At 36.6% G+C, this 25502-nt stretch overlaps 1 protein-coding gene across 12 annotated transcripts in view; it reads left to right on the top strand.

The window, feature by feature from the left end:
• The window catches only part of CCDC91 (coiled-coil domain containing 91), a 123021-nt gene that overhangs the window by 7379 nt on the left and 90140 nt on the right, over positions 1 to 25502 (top strand). For 4 of the 12 annotated variants that reach the window (XR_003256579.1, XM_026085377.1, XM_026085378.1 and 1 more), the window contains exons 1-2: positions 15504 to 19876; positions 20692 to 20770. Coding sequence is in view for 9 of the 12 variants with exons in the window: in XM_026085377.1 (XP_025941162.1) it covers positions 19847 to 19876; positions 20692 to 20770 (109 nt within the window). In the remaining 3 variants the exon portion in view is untranslated. Of the gene's footprint in view, positions 1 to 11694; positions 11737 to 12741; positions 12776 to 13610; positions 13636 to 15503; positions 19877 to 20689; positions 20771 to 25502 lie in introns of those variants that run through there. The other 8 variants (XM_026085381.1, XM_026085376.1, XM_026085372.1 and 5 more) reach the window with 7 other exon arrangements.

Here is a 25502-nt window from a genome sequence, read left to right as displayed (position 1 = left end):
TGATCACAGTCCATTGAAAGTTGCTTGAAAGTCATGCCTTGCTACAACAGGTGTAGTTCATATTAAAAAGGCATATTGTTATTGAGTGATATGTAAAATTTTTGCCCATAGAAGAGATGAAGAGTTCTGGTTATGTGTTTGAAGACATAACGTGCTATAATAGTCAGTGAAATTTATGTTGAGAGCGCCATCTAGATCAGAGAAGTGAGTGTATTTGAATGTTAAAATAAGTCTTATCTGTGTGAATTAACATTTTTTGAGTGAGTAGGTAATAGCAATGCTAGATTAAATTGGGCTAGGCTGCTGATGCGGCCTGAAGGTAAAATTTGAAGATTCAAAACACAAAACCACTTCCTAACTAGTCAGCTTTGTGATACTGTGCTGTTGTAGATACCTGTGGGACCAAACTAGTTTGAACTTCAAACAAGGAACATGAAAATTGTAATGATTCGTTTCTGGTAGATTCTCTGGGACAGTTTGTACCTAGAGATTATTTGGTGGATGTGACAATGAGTTCTTAACTTAACTTGCAGTGGTAGTGGCAAACTCGGTTAGATTGCGATATAAAACTGCTAAATCAAAAGTGAAGTGCTTTTTCTATATGTATATTTTTAGCGGTACAGACTACCAATTTACTCTTAAAATAGCTGTGGTGTGTCTGTGTAAATATGTATAGATGCCCTTGGCAGATATGAGCAAATGCCAAGTTCACTCTTAAGCCACTCCTCTTCTACTTTTATTTAGGTGTCCTGTGGAATGATTTATTTCCAAATGCTCAAAAGCCAAAAAAGTCAGCAGACTACTTATGTGCTATGCTTCTTGTTCTTGATTGTATTTGTTCTAGTTTTTGCCAGTGTCATTCTTGTACAGAACTGATTGTTTAATAAATAAGAAGCTGTTGTTGAACCACGCTACTGATGGGAGAGCCTACTTTTTGAGTAATCACAAAAATTATTTGGCTATAACTTTAATTTGAACTCAATAAAAAAAATTAAAGAGAAGAATAAGAAAGAACCCTCTTTCATTGTTTTGATTGCAGTTAAAGTCTTTGTAGAATGGGGGAAATACCAATAAGTATGTATCAAAATAATCTAGGAAGATATACACAAATGTTTATACAGTTTGATTTCTTTGAAATCTGTCATCTAGTACTGTGAAAAGATTCAGTTGCTTACAATACTGTCTGTGCATCCTCTAGATTCTCAAGTTGTGTTAATAAATACAACATATGTTATAAAATGTAATTCTAATATATGATTAATATATACAATAAAATACAATATATTATAATACATTTAAAATGTATTATAACACTGTAATATTATAAAAATATATTATAAATTCATTCCATATCTCCTTATGGTTGTTGAATAAGGTGTATGTAGGTAAAAGCTATTCAAAAATCTGTATAGTGCTTCTCAAACTTGGCCTCATAATTCTTTACTGTTGAGTTTTTCTCATGAAATACTTTGCTAGAAATCATTCCATTTGTAGGATGAAAGCATTGCTAGAGTTGATTTCAGTTGTTTTGGGTTGGTGTTTGAAGTAAAGATTGCATTGCATTACTTTGAATTTGTTTTAGCATACTTGCATGTTAAATACCGAAGTTTTCTCTTTAAATATTTAGAACACAGGACAGTGATTTTTTTTGTTGTTGTTTTTTAATTTTTGAGGAACAGAGGCCTACTCTAAACAACTTTGCACTAGGCTTACTCCTTCCTCAGCAATTCAGCAACACTGTTCTTTGTTACAGTTTTGGAGTTTAGTGCATATGGATAGAGAGAAATAAACTAGAAATCCTGTCTCTATGGGTTGGAATCTAGTGTGGTTTCAGATGGAAAGCAAAATATTTTTAGCATACACTTGCCAGTTAAACTTTTAAATGGACTTTCCATAGGGTGTGACTTCTGAAATGATAATAATGCAGAGCTTCTAAAGAGATTTTCATGTGATATGCATGTCTTAGTTGAATTGCCTTTAGTTTTAGAAGCTGCTGGAGGTATAAATCAGCATCTTGGCCTAAAACAAAACAAAACAAAAACCTAGTACAGGTTGAGGAAAATTTGTTTGGGGAATTTCTGACAATTTTCTTATTTTAGAAAGCACTTAGTCTAAACAGCTGGTTTTCAGTGTACTCTCATTATCTATGATACATTCTGCTAATATGTTCTCAAATTTTTCTCAAGTTTCTTTGTTACATGGGACTATTTTTTCTTTAAACAATTTGATCTACATCTTTTTACTTTCTTTTTTTCTCTGGTCAAGTTCTTGCAGGCTTGTGTACCACTGGTGTGTAGTAATATTGTAGAATTACTGCAATATAGAATTCCAGAATTACTGGATTTATAAAAAAATCTTTATTTAAAAGTTGCAGTCCACTTAAAAATGTTTCATACAGAAATTTAATTAATTTTTTTGGTGAATGACAAAATGAGATATCGATCTAGCAATGGAGTTTCCTTTCCCTCCAGGATCATATTAATTTTATTATTAGAAGATTAAAAAATAGCTTCCATTTTGGGATTTTTTGAATACTTTCTCTTTAATGAGTGCTTAAAAAGTGTGTGATACAGGTATCTAGGTATCTAACTTTATTGATATTGAAAGTGGACTTACACTTGTAAATACATGCATAAACTGGTTTTGATGTTTATAAAGAGGCCTGACTTGTCCTTTGTTAGTCAAAAGAGCAATATTGGTGAAAGAACCATATTTTTTCAAAAAAAAAGAAGGGAGGGGGATTATTTTTCAAAACTATTACATAAGGGGCTGTGTCCCCTTAAGACTTTATAATACATAGATCCCTTTTGTTTTACCATCTGATAATAGGCACTATATATTCTAAGACCTATTTATCATGCTACCATATAAATCTCTTCCCAGTGGTACACACACAGTTGAGCAGATAAAATTATTAATTTTTAAAAATACTTTCTCATATTAGGTAGAAAATATGTTATGCAAATGTTTAATCCTTCCAGTGCCCACTTTTAGAATTTTGAATTAAACCACATTTTTAATGCATTTGAAGGGTGCCATGGTAATACTGTTAGAACATAAATTTATCGGTAGAAGTTTTCATAATGTTTTTACAGGTTTAAACCTGCCAGTTTACATTAATGTATTACAGAGTATATCTAGGAGGGATTTAGAAATTTCATTTGTCCATCATTTTGACATGCGAACTATGATAAAGACATGCTTTACTAAAGTGGATGCATATCATAGAAAGTAAAGAATACTGCGTACTGAGAGAGTGCAAAATACAGGTAATTAAAAAAAATCACATCTTATTACTGCCATTCTACTACCAAACTCAGAAATGAAGTGATTGGCTTTCTAAAAGCCATCTGAGCCATTTTTATAAAATAGATAAACAAGCTAATAAGGTTGTAGAAATAAAACACATTTTTAAGTTGAAAGATCTTCATCAGGTAGCAGCTATACTTTAGTTGTTCATGCAAATTAAATTTTCTTATAAAACACCATGTGATTTGATTGTAGTGTCTGTCTTAAAAGTCTAGATAATAAATGACAAATTTTATTTAAAAATAACGTGAAAATATGTTTAAGGTATGTCAACACTGGATCCTATAGAAGCACACACCTCTGTGTTTAACCTGGTTAAACTGTGAATGACTATAAAACATCTGGGTTTTGTAAAACTGTTGAAGAATAGAACACTGGCAGTGTCTTTTTTGCAGGAAGGGCTACTGTGCAGTTCTTGCTTATTAATCCAGTCCTTGTTCCTCCTTTAGGTTTGAATTAGAGAACCACACACTTAAAAAGGTGGAAGAAGGGTGAAAAAAGACCAACAGTGTGCACAGTTGAATTTAGTTTTAGTCTTCTGGCAGCTTGCAGCCCCTGTTCAGTATCCTGGTGACAGACAGCCAGGCTACATTGTGAGCTGCTCTTGTTAAATGCACTGGGCTTGAATTTCATGGAATACTTGGATAAAAAAATAATTTTTCTTTGTTCATTCTTAATTAGTGAGATGTTAGTGATCTTAGTTTTGCATATAAGTTGTGCACTCAGCAATATTTGTCCAGGGAAAATAGTGGTTTGATTATAGAAATAACCTATAGTAATGCCCATTATGAATGAAGAAAAGCAGTTGTGATCTTTTTATTAACATTTTTTGAGCAATCTGATATTTTAGAAAATTAATGGTTTAGCTGAATTTGTCTATTTACATAAACTTTTTGTTAAAGTCTCTATAGAAGCCTATAGTAATTACCTGTAACTCTTGTTGAATGTATCGGTTTTTGTTATTACTGAGTATAAGTGCAGGGTATTAATGGTTATTGGTGAAATATTCAGGCTTTTTCTTGCTGTCTTTACTCAGCCAAAACTTTGTCTTCATTGGGAATTTTGCTGACTAAAGACTATGTAATTGTCCAGTAATTAATGTAGTTAAAATATATCACTCTACATGTAGTTGGAGCCTGAATATTCTGTCTGTTTCCTCAGCATTGCCAAAAGGTATCACTTTTACCTGGTAATTTTTGGATAAATTTCAGTGGTTCTCTTTAAACAGTGACTGTTTCAAAAGCTATTAAAGCTATAAGCTTTGCTTTTATATACACACATAAGTATATATGCACACATATTCACAATTATATACATGTTCACTAGATATATGATACTTATGTAAGATATTTGTGAACTTACATAACTCATAAAAATAAACATCCACTGTAGCTTATAATTTTTTTACTCTTGTGTATGTATAATATATAACTTTACATATATGGCAGCTTTATATTTTAGGATGAATACACATTCGGCATGCATTTGTTTCCAAAGGAATTACAATTTAACGAAGGTCTTGGAGAACATAAAAATTGTAACCTGAAATACATTATATGGGAGAAAGAGAACACCTGCTCTCCATTAGACTGGCAAGTTCTGGAGCATTTTGAATTAGGCTACTCTGTGCGGAATGGAGTCTTGTCTGCATATATTACATATGGTTTATGTCCTGTGCATCCCATTTATTCTGCACTTTATCTTTGAGGCAGTGTATATTTTTCAAATTATCTGTTTTTGTGTGTATGTTTGCTAGTGTAATACAAGGATGGAAATCCTTACTTCTCTAATCACACATTGCGAAAATGCCATCATCCATTGATGATGATCTATTTCATCACTGATGACATTTTAACTGTGTGATAAATACTACTGTACTAGTAGAACTGAGGAGGACTTGTGGAGTCTTGGGAAAGAAAGTAGGGTTTGTGTTTCTAGAGCAGTTAACCTAGTATGCCCCCTGCCTAGGTCTATAGGCTATCTAGGGAAGGTGACCAGATTGAATGGACTGTAGGATGGATGATTTGCTTGGGGTGAGGGAGAGAGAATCTGGCTTGCAGCTCGCTTTTGAATTATTTTATTTTTATTAATAATGTATTGATAAAATAATATAAAATATCAAATAAATGTCAATGCCCTTTTCACATACTTGGTACTTAAATTACTTAAATATGCTGCTAACTTTGGATATGGGTCCTCTTAGTAATTGTTCCCATCTTTCTAAAATGGGATCAATAGCACTTACTTATCTTTGTCAAAGGCTTTGGGACTAGTGAAGAAAAGTATTCTAGAGATGCACAGTAGGTATAATGTATACATGTAGAGAAATAAATTACTGTAAATCATTGTGCTTCAATAGCAACGAAAAGGACTTGGGTATTGAGCCCTAACCCCATTTATTTTCTGGCCTGATCTGTGATGTTTGCTCCTCAACTTCCTTCTCTTATGACAAAGGGTGTAATCCTATTAATATATTTTTTTTATGAATAAATCAATGGTAATCAACCTTTTCCATGACAGCTAAATATATTTTTCTTCGTTGCGAAAGAGACTATGCAATTATGATGCTATCCATTTGGTCAAAGGTCATGTGATAAAAGTATTGTGCAATGTGCTTAGGAGTATACCAAACAAGAAGAAAAAAGGAAGGATAATGTGCATAGGTATTCTGGCAGTGATGTTTTTTGTTAGAAAGCAGATTAGCATTTTTGTTTTGACACACTTGGACAATGTGAAACCTTTTCAGTTTGCCTCATAAGGATCGTATGAAAATGAACTTAAATTCAGTTCTGTTGATTCTACATGGATCAAACTTCTTTTTAGGAGAGTAGGTAAAATCAAATTCATCTGTTTACTAGTGTACAAATAAAAAGTTAAAAAGTCATCTTCTCTAGTATCAGTAAAGCGGGGGGGCACAATGATGATGTTTTCTTTCCATGTGGAGGGAATAATGCCTGTTCTTTCCTGTTACTAATAGTATATCCAGAGCTTGCAAAGCACAGAAATAAAAGTTTTTTTAAAAAAGATGTTATCTTTTATTTCAGTGTTTAGGTTACTCCAATTTAATCTTTCATAGAATCTGAATTTCCAGTAGGTTATTGGGGGGGAGGGGGAGTTTGTTTGTTTTTTGGAAGGTGTTTAGTTTCAAGACTGAGTCATGTAAAATCACTAAGACTTGAAAATCTTAGCCATAATTTTTTAGTCTTCTGATAATTTGATCATCTCTTCTGGCAGAGAAATAGGTTGATATCTCTTTCTTTTCCTAAAAACTTCTCAAATTAGTTCCATGTCTTATGAGAAGTACAGCACTTCTAAGGCTCAGGGGAAGCCGAGAGGAGTTTCGTTAATTGGAAAAATGAGTATTCCTGGCTGTTAAGAGAAATACACCAAAAATAAAGGATGCCTGTTTTGCATAATAGAGTTACTGCGTGCTAATGATTTTCTTTATTGTATCCATAGCCATCTGTCATCTTTTCTAATATAAAAATGAAATAATAATCTTCTCTAAAGTCTGACATTCTGCAGATTTTGTAACTTGGTATAGACAGTTTAACAGGAAAGAATACCCCTTTCATAATGTTTAACTGTCTGGTTTGCTAAGCATCCTTTATAGTTTGACTTTTACCACCCCTCCCCTCCCCCCAAGAGAAAAGACTGCATTTTTAAGTGCATATCAAGGTGTTCTAGTGGATATTTAAGCTCATGTTCTTATGTGAAAGATTCTTTTTTCCGGTGGAAGTAATGTTGGCCTTTAGAATCAGTGATTCACTCAACCCCAAATTTTCCTAGACAATGCATCATGCCAGAAATCTAGTTTTATCCTGTTTGTTGTAAGAAGACTGTTTCTGAGCCAAGCAGTCCAGTTCTCTCTTCCCACTTATTTTATGATTCTCTAAAGGGTATATTCCATCTTAATATGTAAGAACTTGAGCTCTTCACTTATATTAGCATTAATGGTATTTATTTGTACAAGTTACCACACATCCATATGACAATACACTTCAAAGACTTATGTTTTTGTCTGACATGTTGTCTTATTACATTGTTGCTATGATGCTCTAACTGTTACTAAGATTGTGTCAAACATATTTTCAGAGATTTAACTCTGTGACAAAGTTCCCTGGAGGTGGAACTTGATGGTTTTTACTCTTGGAAAGCTTTTCCCTTCATCATACAGACACCTCCATCTGTGTCTAGTAAAAATATGTCAGTGATTTGCTAGTGAAAAGATTTACCTGCATTTAGGAGCTTCAGATATTAACAGAAAAGAATGGAGAAACATAGATATTTCAATTGTTAATCTAAACAATTGTTGAAATTTGCTGGTTTTTAGCTGGAAATACAGGTAAAATGCATATGACAATTTTTACTTCTAAAACCTCTATTTCCTAAGTGTATCCAACCTGCACTATAAAAGAAAGACCACTGTACATCCTAGCATTCCCAAACCCTTAACAGTGGATGTTATTGTACCACTCATTTCTGTGCTTCCAAGTAGCAAGATTGTGCTACATGAATAAACACTTTACAAAAAGTAAGCTTACAGCTGAAGGGTGTTTTTTGCTTTTTGTTTTTGTTTTTCTCCTGACCATAAATCAGTGATCAAAACATTTGGAAGCCAAATTGTACAGACCTTTTCTCTGTTGGGCTTTTTAGATGAAAATATGTGCAAAAATTACCACTGTGGTACTTGCAAAGTCTAGTCTTCTGAATAATGCTGTCCTCTGAGTACTTAGTTACACGTGGAATCCCCATGCAGTCCGTGGCTTATGGTCTGGTACGAAAATGGTACATGCACGTATGTGCATGTGCTGTAGGTGGTTAGTTTGTATTTCTGAATGTGTTAGAGCTACCTCAGGAAATACCCTGAAATAAAACTCTGCAATTGTTTCTGAATCACAAGCAGAATAGTTTTTTAAACATTGGCCTATGGTTCACAACTTTTTAAAGTGGTGGTATTGGAAGCACGTCTGTCCCACTTTATATTCATTCTTTCTGTGTGACAAATGTGGTAGTTTTACATATATGTATGGCTAGTGAGCAGACAAGTGAAAGTCATGCAGCTTCAAATATTTCACGTTTTCTTCGCACTAGTGATCTCTTTTGCTCTCAGACCATCTCTTTTTGTTCTTTGTCGCTCACAGAATACTATTCTAAATTACTTTAGTGCACCACACCTTTTACAAATCCATTTCTTAATAGCTTTTCAGAGATCAGCTTTCACAGAAGACAGTTTTGGACTTCAGAAAATGTTTATGGACTTCAGAAAAACAAAACCAAAAAATGAGAGCAACCCCCCATCTGAAAGTAGAAGACTTTGAACTTCCAGGTTTGTTTTGGGAACTCCAGTCTCTGAAATGATAAAAAGCTTAAATTTCTTCTTAAATATTTTTCTAATGTTTATCTTCAGTTTTATCCAGAAGTCTTATAGATAACTTTTTCAAAAACTGTAGCTTATCCAAGTTTCATTAGTGAGCACTCAAAGTAACATGTCTCTTAATAGTAGAAGCATTTGGAGTATCTCTCAGGAAACAATTAGCCTCATTTCCTAATTTATTGATTATATTTTTGGCACAAATTCATAATTTCTTAATGGAAGACTTGTGTAAATTTTGTTACTTCCAAGATTTTTTTAAGATCACATTTATTGTAATTGCTAACTCAGTCTAACTTTCTAAATTGAAGAACAATCCTAAAATTCCCTCTGGTCTCATGCCTTCAAGGTCTTTTGATGTTAGCCTCTGATCAGTTGTATACTTTCCTTGTTAGATATAGATGATAAGTACTGAAAAAGTAATACAGAATTTAGGAACTGTAAAGAGCTTTCCTGTTAAAAAGAGTACAGAATACTCTTCGTTTCTGTAACAAGACTGTGAACTCTGTTCATTAAGTAAATAAATAACAAACCACTAAGTGAATGTTAACTACATGGTTCATTGCTATCTCTGTAAGAAATTTTTCCATACAATTTTACTGTGTAATCAACTTCTTGAAAAAAAACTTAGAAGCTTTTCATTGCAAATAACATATTACTATGAGGAAAATTAAGAATTGCAAATTACAAAATAAAAATTTAAAAGGATTGAACTCTCTGGTGATTTCAGGGATTGAGAATTACTCTATCATAGCATTTTACTCTTTCTGAAGAAAAAATGAAAAATCACTTGCATTTCAGTGCCTCATTATATCTGCCACTTTTAGAAATTGATTTTGGACAGATATGCTAGCAGAAATTTTTAGCCTGACTTCTAGGAAGGGGAAATTAGAATTTCTCAATCTCAGAAAAATTCTACCAGTAGCCATTGATTAATTCTTGTTTTGAACAGTGGTCTTTGCTTATAGTGTCTTTTGTTCCACTGAATTCCTTGCCATAATAAATGTAAAGTATCCCTCTGTTCATGATCTAAGTATTATAAAACAGATAATTTTTAGTGTTTAGATCTCAGGTAGGCATGAAGTAAGAAATACACATTTTTTCTGAAAACTTTACAAATGCTGTAAAATTATTTTAGTTTTCATAATAGTGTGCATCATGTTCTGATCTTCCTTGGGCTATGTATTCTTTAGAATATATGTATTCTGCAGTCAGCAGTTTTTAAGTCTAACAACTTAGTAGCTACCATAACTTGTTAAGATGGTACATGCTTATCCTGCAGTATAATTGTTGTAGATCAGGAGAAAAGTCCATATATTAAATAGACAAAAAGAAAAAAGTAAAAGTTCCTGTTTTAAGATTGTTCAGAGCTGTTTGGAGTTTTGGCAGAAAAGCCATGTGGAAAAGTGCTTGTGAGGTGATTATAAGTTTGTGATACAGAAATGTATCATCTACTCTGCTGTTTATCATAGAGGTTTTGCCAGTATATGTGCTTTCTAAATGACTGTATAAATATATATATATAATTTCTTGCTTCTCACATCTTGGATAGGCTTTTTGGAGCCTGCAGTTTTGGCCAGAGATTTATTCTTCAGATAATGTGGTCTGTGTTATGTCCGGTAACGAAACGGCTAATATGCCTGTCCTAGATGGAACACATGGAATGAGTCATTCAGTAAGCAAAAACATACAAGTAAAACCAATACGTTGTCATAGGTAGGGTTAACCACTGACTGTGTTTGCCAGAAGTAGAAATGGAGCAGTCCCACTCTCAGCCAGATCCGCACATACAATTCTGTCAAAACAGCAATATGCTCTTAAGTTGTTCCTTTAAAATGTACAAAATTCTGCAAGTAAGAAAGCTGCTTATTCAAAATTGCAGAACCAATAACATAGTGTCTAGTTATACATATCTGGTAAAAGTAGTTTTAAGTGTCTGTGTTATTGTGGCAATTTATGTGTGATTTATCAAGTGATAGATCAGGGTTTGATTATAATTTCAATTCTTACTAACCAAAGAAAGACTTTTAAATGGAAGAGGAAACCTTCTTAATACAAAGTTTGGTCTGTCTACCACTTCTAGCTTTTGGCAATGAAGTATAACAGGATTTCTAGTGGGATTACAACTTTATTCTTCCTCCTCCTAACAGTCAGAGTGGGAAAGAGGTTCCTCCCTCCCCCCCCATATATTTTTTCTGTATTCTTCCTTGTGAATGGCTCCTGATCTTGCTGTGTATAAAAACGTGACTTTGATATGTCTGTTAGATAAGTACATCTCAAAGTTCTCATGACCTATGTTAATCTGATGACCAAGCTTTGGTGACTGCATTGTGTATGGGAAAGCTTGCAAGCATCTCAGATATGCACAGCTATCTATATTTCAATACATTCAGTGTTTGATGTTATCAGAGAACAAAGCCCTGTGCAACCTTGCCTGAATTCAGTGTTGACTGCGCTTTGAGCAGGAGGTTTGATTACATGACCTGCTGAGGTCCCTTTTGGTCTGAATTTTTCTGAGTCTATGGATACAAACTTCTTGGTAGAATCTACTCTTCACTGAAAATGCAGTGGTTTACATCTTCATGATCCAAGAAAAGTTTCCTTCTTTTCACAGGAGTATGAGGCTGGGGAGCTTCTCAAGCCTTGTAGGAGATGATTGTCTGGAGAACTGCAACGTTTTGAAAACGGCCTAGACTAGATGACCTACTATGTCTTGTCCAACCACAATTTCTATGAATCTGTAATTTTGAGGTCAACTTTTTGTTGCCCAATTTTACAGTTACTTGACTCCAGTATCAGGCATATTTTAAGAGACCACATTTAGTCATAGTAAGACTGTGTGGGTTGTTCGTTTTTCTTTGTTTTTTGTTTTTTTAAATCCTTCTCAAGATTGTCAGTACTTAATGTATTCTTACCTATTCCAGAGCCTATTCCAGAGCCAGAGCGCAGCTAACAGAGGCAGCGAACAGACGCAGCAGTTTGTGCAGCAGTTCGCGCAGAAGGGCGCGCGACGGAACCTTCCTTTCTGTTCCCTGTGGTGTACGTTTCCTCAGGTATGGTTGTGACACACCACACAGCACGTTCCCCAGTGGCTGTTGGAGTTGCTGTGTCAGAGGCTGCGACCCAGACCGACCCTCTGACAGTAGATGTGGCTCTACAGGTCTCAGGCTGTAGGGAGTGCTTGGGGCCTCTCCAGGAGGCCTGGGCTGGCAGTCAGCTCTCCTGCAGGAGGTGTGCTGCTGTTGACAAGCTGTGTCGTCAAGTAAGGGAGTTACGGGAGGAAGGCAGTAGGCTGCGCAGCATCCGGGAAGCGGAGCAAGAGATAGGGTATTTTCGGAGACTGTGCAGCTTCGGGAGTCCCAACCCCCCGCAGCAGTGGAGTTGCCAGAGGGCTCTGTGCCGTGTGAAACGGTACATCATAACATCATAGAAGAAGGCTGGAAACTGGTCACTGCTCGTGGGAAGAGAAAGGCTCCTACTCCTCCCGAAGACTTGCAGCTGAAGAACAGGTTTAGTGCCCTCCAGGATGAGGAGGAGATGGGCATGGCTGCAAGGGAAGTACCTGGAACAACAGACCCTGTGCCCTGCCGGAACGCCCAGAAGAAGCGGTGGGTGATTGTTGTGGGGGACTCCCTGCTGCAGGGGACGGAGGCATCTATCTGCCGACCAGACCTCATATCTAGAGAGGTTTGTGGCCTGCCAGGGGCTCGTGTGAGAGATGTCATGCAAAGACTGCCTAGGCTCGTCCATGCTTCGGACTATTACCCACTGCTGCTCTTCCATGTGGGTGCCAATGACACCAAGGGCAAACTGGAGACCATCAAGCAGGTTTTCAAAGCTCTGGGGATGGTGGTGAAGGGTCTGGGAGCCCAGGTCATCTTCTCCTCAATCCTGCCAGTGAGGGGGATGGATGAGAGGAGGAGGAGACGGACCTTCCAAGTTAACGACTGGCTGCGCTGTTGGTGTTGGCAGCAGGATTTTGGTTTCTACGACCATGGGACCCTGTTTGAAGATCGACAACTGATGGAGAGAGATGGGATCCACCTCACGAGGCGGGGCACACGGGTCTTTGCCAACAGGTTGGCCAACCTGGTAAGGAGGGCTTTAAATTAGGAAGGATGGGGGAAGGGGAGAGTTATAGTGACAGGGTAGTTGGCAAAAGACTGCTCAAGTCAGGACGCCTCCAGCAGGTGCATGCAGCCAGGGAAGTGCGCATGGGATGTGGCTATGGAGGACCCTCTTTTACCCCTCCTGGGAAACCTGCATGCTCAATCACCTCCCTGAAATGCCTGTACACCAATGCATGCAGCATGGGGAACAAACAGGAAGAACCAGAGATCTGTGTGCGGTCGCAGGGCCATGATCTCATTGCAATTACAGAGACATGGTGGGATAGCTCACATGACTGGAGTGCTGTCATGGATGGCTACGTGCTTTTTAGGAAAGACAGGCCAGGAAGGCAAGGTGGTGGAGTTGCTCTTTATGTGAGAGAGCAACTGGAATGTATCGAGCTGTGCCTAGGGGTGGCTGAAGAGCGAGTCGAGAGCTTATGGGTAAGGATTAAAGGGCAGGCTAGCATGGGGGACACTGTGGTGGGTGTTTACTACAGGCCACCTGATCAGGAAGAGGAAGTGGCGGAGGCCTTCTACAGACAGCTGGCAGTAGCCTCACGATCCCAGGCCCTGGTTCTCATGGGGGACTTCAACCACCCCGATATCTGCTGGAAAGACAACACAGCTAGGCACAAACAGTCCTGGAGGTTCCTGCAGAGCATTGATGACAACTTCTCGACACAGGTGGTGGAGGAGCCAAGGAGGAGAGGTGTGCTGCTGGACTCGTACTAACAAACAAAGAAGGACTGGTGGAAGATGTGAAGGTCGGGGGCTGCCTTGGCTGCAGTGACCATGAGATGGTGGAGTTCAGGATCCTGCGAGGAGGCAGCAGGGCACCAAGTAGGATCGCAACCCTGGACTTCAGGAGAGCAAACTTTGTCCTCTTCAGGGACCTACTTGGAGGAATCCCATGGGTTATGGCCCTAGAAGGAAGGGGGGTTCAAGAGAGCTGGTTAATATTCAAACATCACTTCCTCCAAGCTCATCCCTATGAGTAGGAAGTCAAGTAAAGGGGGCAGGAGACCTGCATGGATGAGCAAGGAGCTCCTGGCAAAACTCAACCAGAAGAAGGAAGTATACAGGAAGTGGAAAGGGGGACAGGCCACTTGGGAGGAATATGGGAACGTTGTCAGAGTATGCAGGGATGCGACGAGGAAGGCTAAGGCCCATTTGGAATTAAATCTGGCAAGAGATGTCAAGGACAGCAAGAAGGGCTTCTTCAAATACAATCACGAGTGCTGAGGGAGCTGGCGGATGTCATTGCTAAGCCACTCTCCATCATCTTTGAAAGGTCATGGAGAACAGGAGAGGTGCCTGAGGACTGGAAGAAAGCCAATGTCACCCCAGTCTTCAAAAAGGGCAAGAAGGAGGACCCAGGGAACTACAGGCCAGTCAGCCTCACCTCCATCCCTGGAAAGGTGATGGAGCAGCTCACCCTGGAGGCCATCTCCACGCATGTGGAGGAAAAGAAGGTGATCAGGAGTAGTCAGCATGGCTTCACCAAGGGGAAATCATGCCTAACCAATCTGATAGCCTTCTATGATGGAATGACTGGCTGGGTAGATGAGGGGAGAGCAGTGGATGTTGTCTACCTAGACTTCAGCAAGGCTTTTGACACTGTCTCCCATAGCATCCTCATAGACAAGCTCAGGAAGTGTGGGTTAGATGAGTGGACAGTGAGGTGGATTGAGAACTGGCTGAATGGCAGAGCTCAGAGAGTTGTGATCAGTGGTGCAGAGTCTAGTTGGAGGCCTGTAGCTAGCGGTGTCCCCCAGGGGTCAGTCCTGGGTCCAGTCTTGTTCAACTTCTTCATCAATGACCTGGGTGAAGGGACAGAGCGCACCCTCAGCAAGTTTGCTGATGATACAAAACTGGGAGGAGTGGCTGATACCCCAGAGGGCTGTGCTGCCATTCAGAGAGACCTGGACAGGCTGGAGAGGTGGGCGGAGAGGAACCTCCTGAAGTTCAACAAAGGCAAGTGCAGGGTCCTGCACCTGGGGAGGAATAACCCCAGTCACCAGTACAGGTTGGGGGTTGACCTGCTGGAATGCAGCTCTGCAGAGAAGGAGCTGGGAGTGCTGGTGGACACCAAGTTGACCATGAGGCAGCAATGTGCCCTTGTGGCCAAGAAGGCCAATGGTCTCCTGGGGTGCATCAGGAAGAGTGTTGCCAGCAGGTGGAGGGAGGTGATCCTCCCCCTCTACTCAGCCCTGGTGAAGCCACATCTGGAGTACTGCGTCCAGTTCTGGGCTCCCCAGTACAAGAGGGACGTGGCACTACTGGAGCAAGTCCAGCGAAGGGCTACAAAGATGATGAGGGGACTGGAGCATCTCTCTTATGAGGAAAGGCTGAGAGAGCTGGGCCTGTTTAGGCTGGAGAAGAGAAGGCTGAGAGGAGATCTTATCAATGTGTACAAGTATCTGAAGGGAGGGTGTTGAGAGGATGGGGCCAGACTCTTTTCAGTGGTGCCGAGCGACAGGACGCGAGGCAACGGGCACAAACTGAAACACAGACGCTTCCATCTGAACATGAGGAAAAACTTCTTGACTGTGAGGGTGACAGAGCACTGGAACAGGTTGCCCACAGAGGTTGTGGAGTCTTCTTCTCTGGAGATATTCAAAACATGCCTGGATGCAATCCTGTGCAATGTGCTCTAGGTGACCCTGCTTGAGCAGGGGTGTTGGACTAGATGATCTCCAGAGGTCCCTTCCAACCTCAGCGATTCTGTGATTCTGTGAAATAATGTTCCTAGTCTGTGAAGAAAGAAAAGTTTGATTACACGTTTTGGAATAGATGATTAATTAAAAAATGCTGTTCTCAAAATTGTTGTAGTTCTCTGGAAAGTCTTAGGCTAGTGTTACTGTTCATTTATACCAGAAACCCGTTTCTATCACCAAAATAAGGGGTGGGATTGAGAAATAGTGTATTTAGTAATATTTTTAGTGTTGTTATCAGTTACTATTCAAAGATTCTTAGTGCTAAATATGTGTGTACTTTTGAGGTTTGTAAAAGACTCCTAACTAAAAGTAGCTTTGGAAATGTAGCCTTTTTTTTTTTTTTCTCTGCCTCTCTCTCTGCCTCTCTCTGCCTCTCTCTCTGCCAGAAGTAACATCTTTTCAGAAAGACAGCATCTTTCAGCAGTAACTCTTAGCTCACTAATACTGTTGTTGAAAAGAAAAACTCCCCAGTCTCTGAGTTTAAATGTCCTATGTGCAAGTCGCTCGGGACTTACCTGTGCTTTCTATTCTGATCTACCGCTTGCTTGCAATGCACATTAAGTTTGGCAGTTTCATTCTGATTCTTTTTTTTTGCCTACAGCAAACAAAATGTGTAAACAAATCAAGGATTTATTTTTGGCAAGACGGTAGACTTTTAGCTTTGTGTTTGAAAAGAGGTGTACACACATGTATGAAGGTATATTACACATACACAAATAGCAAACAATCCTCCCTAGCTGGTTCAGCATCACTTACCTTGAATACCTGTGACATCTGCTAAGAACTGGAGATCAGAGGAGTCCTCCACAATTAGTCATAAAAATACCACTGAGACTTCTGGGACTTCCTTGGGGGCTGTTTCTCTTTGGTTCCATTTAAATATGATGTGAGGCATAGTTTATACAGTAATAATGCTGTTGTAGTCATGAAATGTCTGTATTAAAATTTGTGGAGTAAGGCAATCTTTGGTAATGATAACGAGATTATTTTTACCTGACTTAAGACTACCACGTATAATATGTTATAGCAAGGACAGTGGATTCAACGAGAGGTTGTTCTTCTTTTCTTTCTTCTGCCCTACACCCTTTAAAGGGGTTTCTGTATCAAAAATGACATCTGTTTCATGTATTAATAGGTTCTTAGAAATTTTCTTGTAGTGGTTTGTTACGTTGTCTTTTTGAAAATCCTTGTATTTAATACACATTTTTATATTTAATCTCCTTTTTTCTAAGGAGGTTTTTGTCCTTACTGTCTCATGTTTCTGCTGGAATTGATCAGTTATAATTATTCTCATTTATAACTTCATTTTTCTTATTTTATAGTTATGCTTGCTTGCCTTTTCCAAAAAAAAAAAAAAAAAAAGCAACCTCTTTATATGGATTTTAGCTTGCCTTTCCAAAATAGTTTTAATTTCTATTGCGCTCCTCTGAACTTGTTCAGGCTGTCTTTTTAAAACACATTGCTGAATATAGAATGCACTTCCCCCAGCTGATACCCAACCATTTTTGAGAAGGGAATAATATCTCTTGCTGTTTGGGGGAGAAAATCTGCTTTTCATACTATGGTCCCTGAAGCAACTTCTGGCAGAGCCTGTGGGGCCTGTTCACATGGTATTGGCTTTCTAGGTTTCTAGCTGCTCGTCACATTGTATGGATAAAATACCTATTTGTCTTTGTAAAGCTATTTTTTCTCCAACACAGTTGTTGTGATTGTTACTTCAATGCTATGTTTCTTTGAATGCATAGGTTTAGGTTACTCCTACTCAGTAGTTTTAAAGGCTCTTATATTAGATGTATCTTAGGTGCATATTTTAAGACTAAATTTATTCTAAAATGCATTAGATTGGAGTTTTTCAAGCATATATACAAAAAGAAGAGGTAGGAAAGTAATTTCAGATATTCTTACAGATAATTCTGCTAGCTGGATCAAGCATGAGTTAAAGTATATTCAGAAAAAAATTGTGATATGAAGTAACTCAGGTTATGTGCAGGGCTTAATGAAACTAGGAGTGCGTCTATAATTGTTAACGTTGAAAATCTATTACTAACATTTATTTTAGTTAAATAGAATGTAGTTATAAAGTAGTTGCATGAATGTAATTATTTATATTCTTCCCTGCATCAGAGCTCTCTTAAAATCAAGAGAAAGACTCCTATAACTTAAAGGCCTTCTAAATAAAGAAAAAGAAAACATTGGGAACTCCCAAGCTGTTGCTAGAATTTCAAATCTAGGTTAAATTTTGCAGTATTTATATAGTTGTCTAGTTTGTGTTTTGGATGCCATTTAATAGTTGGCAGTGCAAGTGTGTTGGCATTCTGAGTTGTTTGTGCATTGCTTTCTGCTTCAGCTGCGATTCTATCTGTATAGTTTCCATTGATGTAATTTGTGTGTACCTACGTTATATTTTTGAGTGGTATTTTGAAGCTGTGAATGTTAACCTAATGCATGAATATTTGACTAGTTAAGGATAACATTGATTGATAAAATACCCAACTGTATTATTTCCAGAAAAGAACACCTTTGCAGTCCCTGAAAAGATATTTAGTTCTTATACCGTATGTGGATAGTGGACCATATTTTTCTTTTATTTAATCAGATCTGTCCACTTACACTTTGACAGTGGTGATTTAATCTAAAGTCATCAATAAGAACTTGGAAATAAACTTGTTAAATGCTGGAAGATGTGTGTCTGAACTGCGGTTTTCCATGGGTAATGATTTTCAGCAGTGGACATAAGCTGAACGTGTCCACCTATGACTTATTCTAATATTTTAATTCAGACATTTCCTCCAAACTTTTTCCATTCTTCTATTTCTGAGCATATGCTTTCACAGTAATAACAGTTTTCCTCAGCCTGTAGTCTACTTAAACTGAAGTCAGTTCAAATTTTGCAACCATTTTGTCTTTTTTTTTTTTTTTTTTTATAAAGACACCGAGGGTTTTTTTGGATCATCTTTCATTCATGTATCAGGAGGAATTTTTTCAGTACATATATTTAGCATACCTTTCTTGAACACCCATGTATAGCTTGAGTTACTTTCATTAGCTGAATAATCTTACATTTTTACAAAAGGAACAGCAGTTTAACTAAAAATATATCAAAATGCCACACAAGTCAGGGCTACAACTCAAAAATGCTGATCAGTATTTAAAATCTAAATCAGCCCCTCCATGAAAGCTAGGGAAGGACCTCTGTGGTAGCAGAAAATTTTCCAGAAATTCACCACAATCTTTTTCTAAGTTGCAGTTTGTGCTGATGTTGCCAGACAACTAAGAAGAGATGGGAAAAGCAGGAGACCTTTTTGGATTTAATCACAGTGCTGATTTGGAAAAGCAACTTAAAATATAAAAATATTTTCCAGTGTTAACTCGGGAACATAAAACTACAGAGTACATTGTAGTTTTTATATTCTGTTAAATTATATAAATGGATCAGATATTATGTTCATTACTAATGAAGGAAATTCTTTTTTGGAATCTGGTGATATGTCAGGAATCCTGCTACTCAGACTTTTTTTTTAATATCCAAATGACTGGATTATCTACTGTTTTCAGTACCATTTCTTGAGGCAATGGGGACTTGATTGCTATACTTAGCAGCAGCAGACAACTTTTAAAATATCTCTTCCTATTTTCCTTTCTTGAAAAGCTTTTTTACGTTCTTATCTTGAAAATATCTTTGACAATATTGCTGGGCAGTGCTTATCTTTTCCTTTGATTTTTTTGAGTTCCATCCTAAAAATACACAATTTTGTCATTTATCTTGGTCAATACGAAAGAGTTCTTTAAGGGAGATTTTGCAGTTTTAGCCCTTGTATCATCTGTGCAATCGTGTTCTGAAGAAGAACTTGTCCTTCAAGAATTTGTAAATTAGGAAGATTTCAGGTAATCTCTGGAGATAAGTACCTGAGTGGAAGACAGACTGTTCAGCCTAGATGGGGAGGTGATGAGGTTAGGGAGAGCATGTGGGTGAGCTAGGAAGCAGTTATATCTGAAGTCACTCACCTGCCTTCTAACTGATGTTACAAATACAACGAGTCATTTTGTTTTTAGACTCCTAGTTGATCAGGAAATCAAGAGACCTTTCTTATAAGACTGGCCAATGAAACAGTCCCATTTTCCTGCCGTGGAGAGTGTTATATTACTTCATACTGCTAGGCTTTAAGGCTTGGCCGCTGTAACAGATTCTACTTGAATCTATCCTTTAAAACTAACACCATAGCTTCTGTTTTACACAGTTTTTATTGACATTTTATGAGTAAACTGGATATAACGGTTCAGGGTTTTTGTTTTTTAAATCAGGATTTCTGCTATTTTCTAGCACCAGTTGAAAGATGGATGATGATGACTTTGGAGGATTTGAGGTATGTTATTTTGGTGAAATATCTTGAAATTTAACTATTCTTCAAGAAAATGGTCTTGAGTATTCTCAAGAAATGTATTACACCCGTGCTTCTGTTAATTTTAACCTCATAAAAATTTTGTCACGCTATGAACTGAACAGTTGTATACTTCGGCAATTGGGACTAATATCTCTTCTTAGGTAAAATAGAAATGGAGAGTAAGTATCTTAAAGTCCTTCTTTAAGTGCCTAAGTGTTACATTTTCTAGTATCATAAATCTGTATTTTTTTTAATAGATTTTAATACCTACACATAGCTGACATTTGTCAAGTAATAAACATGCTATACACATCTTTCACATCTCTGTTTATCAAATATCCAGTCTATTATACTTCAGAACTTCTGTTGTTTCATTGCTCTGAGACCCAGTTGCACAGCTGATTGTGAGAGAGCTTAATACTCCCATTCTACCTGGGGCTTTTCTTATTTGTGCTTTGTAGATGGATACAGTTTATACTTGTCTTCTGTCTGTACTGTTCTGACAAATAATATTAAGATGTGTATGCTAAATATAGTTAGATAAAATATGTTTATAAATAATAATAAATATAACAATTATAATATTTAATAAAATATACTTAAAATAAAATATAATAAAATAATATAATAAATAATGTTTATAAATAAATAATATAATATAAATAAAATTGCCCTTCCACTTTATGCTAGTAAAATATACTTGAAGGCTTTTGTAAATAAATATTTTAAAATGTCTGTTATAAGGATAGGTAACATTTTATAAAAAGTGCTACAAAATCATTTTTCTGTGTTTCTAGGCAGCAGAGTCCTATGAGTGTGGAAATGGTGAAATGCAGACTACATCTCCTGCTATTCCTTGGGCAGCATTTCCTACAGGTATTGATATGATCACTATTAACATTCTTTTTCATGTGTTGCTGTCCTTCTATATTCATTGTAAATACTAGTCCCCAGAAGGGTGTATATACCCCATAAAACAGCGGCTGCTATGTGGGCAGCAGTGACAACCTGGCATAAGAATGTCCTGAGTAATTATTTTGGGAAGCTGCACTTCTTAAAGTTACACTTTCATGAGGATTATAAGTCAGAAAGAGAAGAACAATTTATCCAATTCAAAGGCTGATTGGCATCTCATGAGAAGAAGAAAAGGAACTTCTTCAGTCAAAGATTATTCCTACTCTTGAGTATAGAAGGTCTGTTGCAAATGATGAGCTTTCCAAAGGAAGGATAGCTAGAATATGTTATGATCAAATCTACTGTTCTTTTGTAAAACCTAGCTATGTTTAAAAGAAAAACACTATTTGTAACTAAGTACAGATGAATTATCACAGGATGTTCTTGATGAATGTTTATTCTTAATCTACCATGCAGACTGTATTTTGAAATGTCTGATGTGCTAGAAATTTCTTTTTCCTTGTTTCTAAACATTGATGTGTAAAGTTAAGCATTACTAGAACTTGAAGTTCCACTATGCACAATTCTGAGGGAAAGGAAAAGGAAATGTATAAGAGACTTGTATACACTTTTCAAAATCTCTTCTAGAAATTACACTGTAAAGTCTAAAGATGCTCTGAATTTAGAAATGAATGCTGTCACTCTCTTTGGAAAACACAATGAATCTTTTCTTTGCAATGGCACAGTCTAATACTTTCTGTCTAATCTAGTAGTTACAAGTCGCAAATATTTGTTTTTCTGCCTTCAGACTTGTATAATTTTGTGAAACAAATATTTTAAAACTCAGTTTTTACTAGTGATATCCTCAGAATAAAAGACAAAAAGGAAGTGAATGAAATTGCTTAATGTTTGCTTACATTTAAAGTTTTCTCAATTAAAAAAAAAAGTGCACATATGGAGACCTAGCAGTTATTAGCTTTGTAAATTTTTATTGTTAAGTTCAGTATAATTTAATAGCTGCTTTGCACTTGCTGTGTACTCAGAATATCAGTATGATGGGGAGTTAAAGTAGATTGCTTGCATGATGTAAACTTATTTCTGAACTTGCTCATAGACAAGATCTTAGAGATTGGGAATGTAAGCAGTGTTTGAAAGCAATAGTACTGTAGGGGTGGGAAAAGGCAAATAAATTCAATGTGTCATTCATAAATCTATAATTTTATATATATATATACACACACATTTATATATATACACACACACATAAGTGTTTATTTAATATAGGTAGATTGTAAAGAGCTGTGAATAAAAATTCTGGTTATGTATACAACCTGCATATGCCAGTTTAGGAATTTGGATGCAAGCTAGTCTATATGCTAAAGATACTTGCTAATGCAATGTAAAGAAATTTATACCTTTGAATGTTACCGTTAACTCCTGCATTTGAGAACTCTGTTACAAGCAAGTTTCCCTTTGTAAAGCAACATATATTATATAGAGTTGTATATTTGCATGTTTACATAATGTATATAATGTATATTATGTTGCCAAGTCTCTGGAACACCAGCTAAATAATAAATATTGCTCATGTCAAAAAACCCTCTCATACCTCCTCCTGTCTTCCCACACTTCCCCAGCTTACCATACAGTAGTCTTCTCTTACGTTATCAGTAGGACAGTAGACTAAGCAGCTCTTACTGTTTCACATTTAATTTGGTTGTTGAAATTTAGTCTCAATTTCACAGCTTTCACAGGAAAAAACATCACTTTAGCAGCATTAGGAAAAAAACATTTTATTCTTCTGTCAGGAACTGAAAATTTCTACCTATTATTGTATTGTAGTACTGAATAAATTAAACTAATATAGTTGTAAAAATCGCACAGAAATTTGACATAGTTGTGTCAATATGAGCTCTCCATAAATTCTCTTCTAATTTTTAAAAATTATTTCCAGCACTACTGTTTTTCACCCATTTTAATTTGTTTTATTGAAATAAAACATTGAAAAAACAAAAAAAACGAGCAAGGAAAGCATATTTTCAGAAATACCTTTATATTAATCATGTCATTTTGACTGCTATCCAAGACAACTCCTTAGATTCATTAGCATATTTGAATGTATTTAATTTTACCAAATTAAATCTAATGCATCTCTGTGAGATATATATCTCAAAATATGTGATATAAACCAGATGGCATACACTTTCATATTAAGGTATGTAGCATTTAAATGTTTTGTATGATTTGTAAGTAACACTGAATTTTGGGGGGATAGGTTATAGTAAGTTATTTTAAGTGTTCTAATCTTAAAAGAAAAACCCTTGCATTTTGATAACATTACTAGTTTAAACTCTTTTTTCCATGCCTTTTTCATGCATGGGAATGTTGCTTTGAATAAAGTAACTTACTGTAACAGGCAATATTTTAACGGGACTGATCAAAATGCTTGTTAGGCATTGACTTGTGAGTTAATACTTTTAATGAGAGAAATCACTGATTTGTGTGCTCATTGCTTTTTGTACAAAATTGTCCTTTCCCTACCTTATAACCTTACCAGTCATAAGCTTTGTTGAAAAATGCTTGAAATTCAAATGCATTGTGGTATTGTCAAGATGATTTTGATAATTTTGGTGTGTGATCCTATTTTGCAAACCCAAGAATCACTGAACTTTATGGAAAAGGAGTACATGTTACAGCTCTCATCAATTTCCTATGTATCTGCCATTCACATGATATACAAAAAGAGATAAAACAAAACATTGAAACCAGTTTTAGTATCTCTTAGTGTGCAAGTTTAGCACATTGGATTAACAAGTCTAGAAGAAATCAGAACTGATTTCTAATGCCCCAATGTTGATTACAGTGAGTAATTTTGCACTTGAAATTTCACTTGGGCTTCTTACTGGCTTTTTGTACATGAATTTCACTTTTTCGATAGATTTGCAGTATGATAAAATATGTTTATTGGTATGTGCAAATAGTCTTTTCTGTAAAGTTTTTTAGATCTCCAAATGTTTGTTAATTGTGGATGCTGGTTCAGAAAAGGTGAAAAATAAGAATTCATACAAGAGAAATGGTATAACATTCTTCCTCCCACCAGGGCAATTGAGAGAGAGAGAGAATATTCACCTCTTTCTGTGGTGGGGTTCTAGCAGTGTGGCCAAATAGGGTGATAATGTTTTTACTCTAAAGTGAGAACAGACTTTCTCTTCATCTCTCATGATTGCAACTTTCAATCAAGTACCCATCATACTGGATGCTGTATAAACATAAAGATAGCAAATGGGGCTGCTCCAAAGAGCTTAGCTCTGTGGAAAGTATGCAACACAAATATGAAGGAATGAGTAAGAAATGAAAGAAAAAAACAGTTTGCATTTGTGCAGTCTTAGATATCTAGCTATACTTAGATATCTTTGATACTACTGTTAGCAATGTTTGCAAAACAGCCTGCTGTACCAAGTGTGTTCCTTCAGACTGTTTTAACTGAAGTACATGCAAGTAGTACTTCTAGTTTGGTGTCATGGTACATGTGATAGATTCCCTTTTTCCTTTCTAGCCCTAATATGGGGAAGTACTAAAAAGAATCTCTATGGTATGCCCACTGTCTGGGCTGTGGAGGAATGTGAGGTGACTACTCAAAATGTCAGTATTTTCTTACCATGGATTCAGTAAATGTATTTGTAAGGGTGAGAAAGAGGGACACCTCTAAAAACAATTCAGATTGAAATTAAGTTGTTGTTCTCTGGAAAGATGAGACTTCTGCATAAGAATGGAGTTTTAAATCTTATGTTTAAGCAGTTTATACAGTTCAGAATTGAAAGCACTTGGAACTCTAAAATAAGTTAGAGATTATGGAATATGCTACTGCCATATACCTATTCCCTCTGATTCTCAGTGGAGCTTCAAAGGGGCTGACTGAATTAAGTGTTATGACTGGCTAGAGACCTCATGATTTTTTTTTTTCTTGGTTTGTTGTTGTAAGACACTTTAGAGAGGATTTTTGCCCTTTGATTTCATAAACAAACAGTTTTTTGAGTAGAAGAAATGCAACAGTTATGCAGTTCTAAAATAATTTCATTTATTAATATTAAGCATTAATATATAATCTGAGCTCTTTAACACTGTGGTGGAATCTAACTGCTAATGTGTTTCTGTTGACTTTAAAGATGTTGCTGGAGACACTTTTGTTTAAGAAAGTAACTCTCCAGTATTTTAAAGGATCTAGGATGTTCCTTTCAACTGAGAAGCAAGATACTTCAATGAAAGAAATAATTATTCTTAAATTAGTTTTGCTGTGTTTCTTCTTTAGAAACTTAGTAATAGAAATTTGTTTCTATGCAACTTAATAAAAACCAAATAGTTGTAGGGTTTTTTGTGGTTGTGGTTTACTGAAGTGCTAGAAATGACCACTTCATGCTTTCTTTGTATGTTTTTTTTCCCCCTGAAGATAAGTGCAAACTGATAGTTTTTCTTGCACTTCTGTAGATACCAAGTTGCGTACTTTTATGCCTGTAAGGAGAATCTTGAAATTTAGCACTGTGTGTGCATGTCAACCAATTTTGGTGTCATCTCTGCTTTTCTAAGGTTACGATTAATATGTCTGTCATTGACAGTGAATGGCAGCAACAGAATCTGGGTCTCTGAATAGTAAGTCAGTGTTTTGTTTTGGCAGCATCTCTCTATCTCTTTTGTAGTTCTGGACTTCAGAAGGAGC

This window comes from Apteryx rowi, unplaced genomic scaffold (assembly GCF_003343035.1).
Source record: "Apteryx rowi isolate R43461 unplaced genomic scaffold, aptRow1 scaffold_667, whole genome shotgun sequence".
NCBI classification, from domain to species: Eukaryota; Metazoa; Chordata; class Aves; order Apterygiformes; family Apterygidae; genus Apteryx; species Apteryx rowi.
Note: the sequence above shows the minus strand (reverse complement) of the source record. Positions and strands in the feature narration are given on the sequence as shown.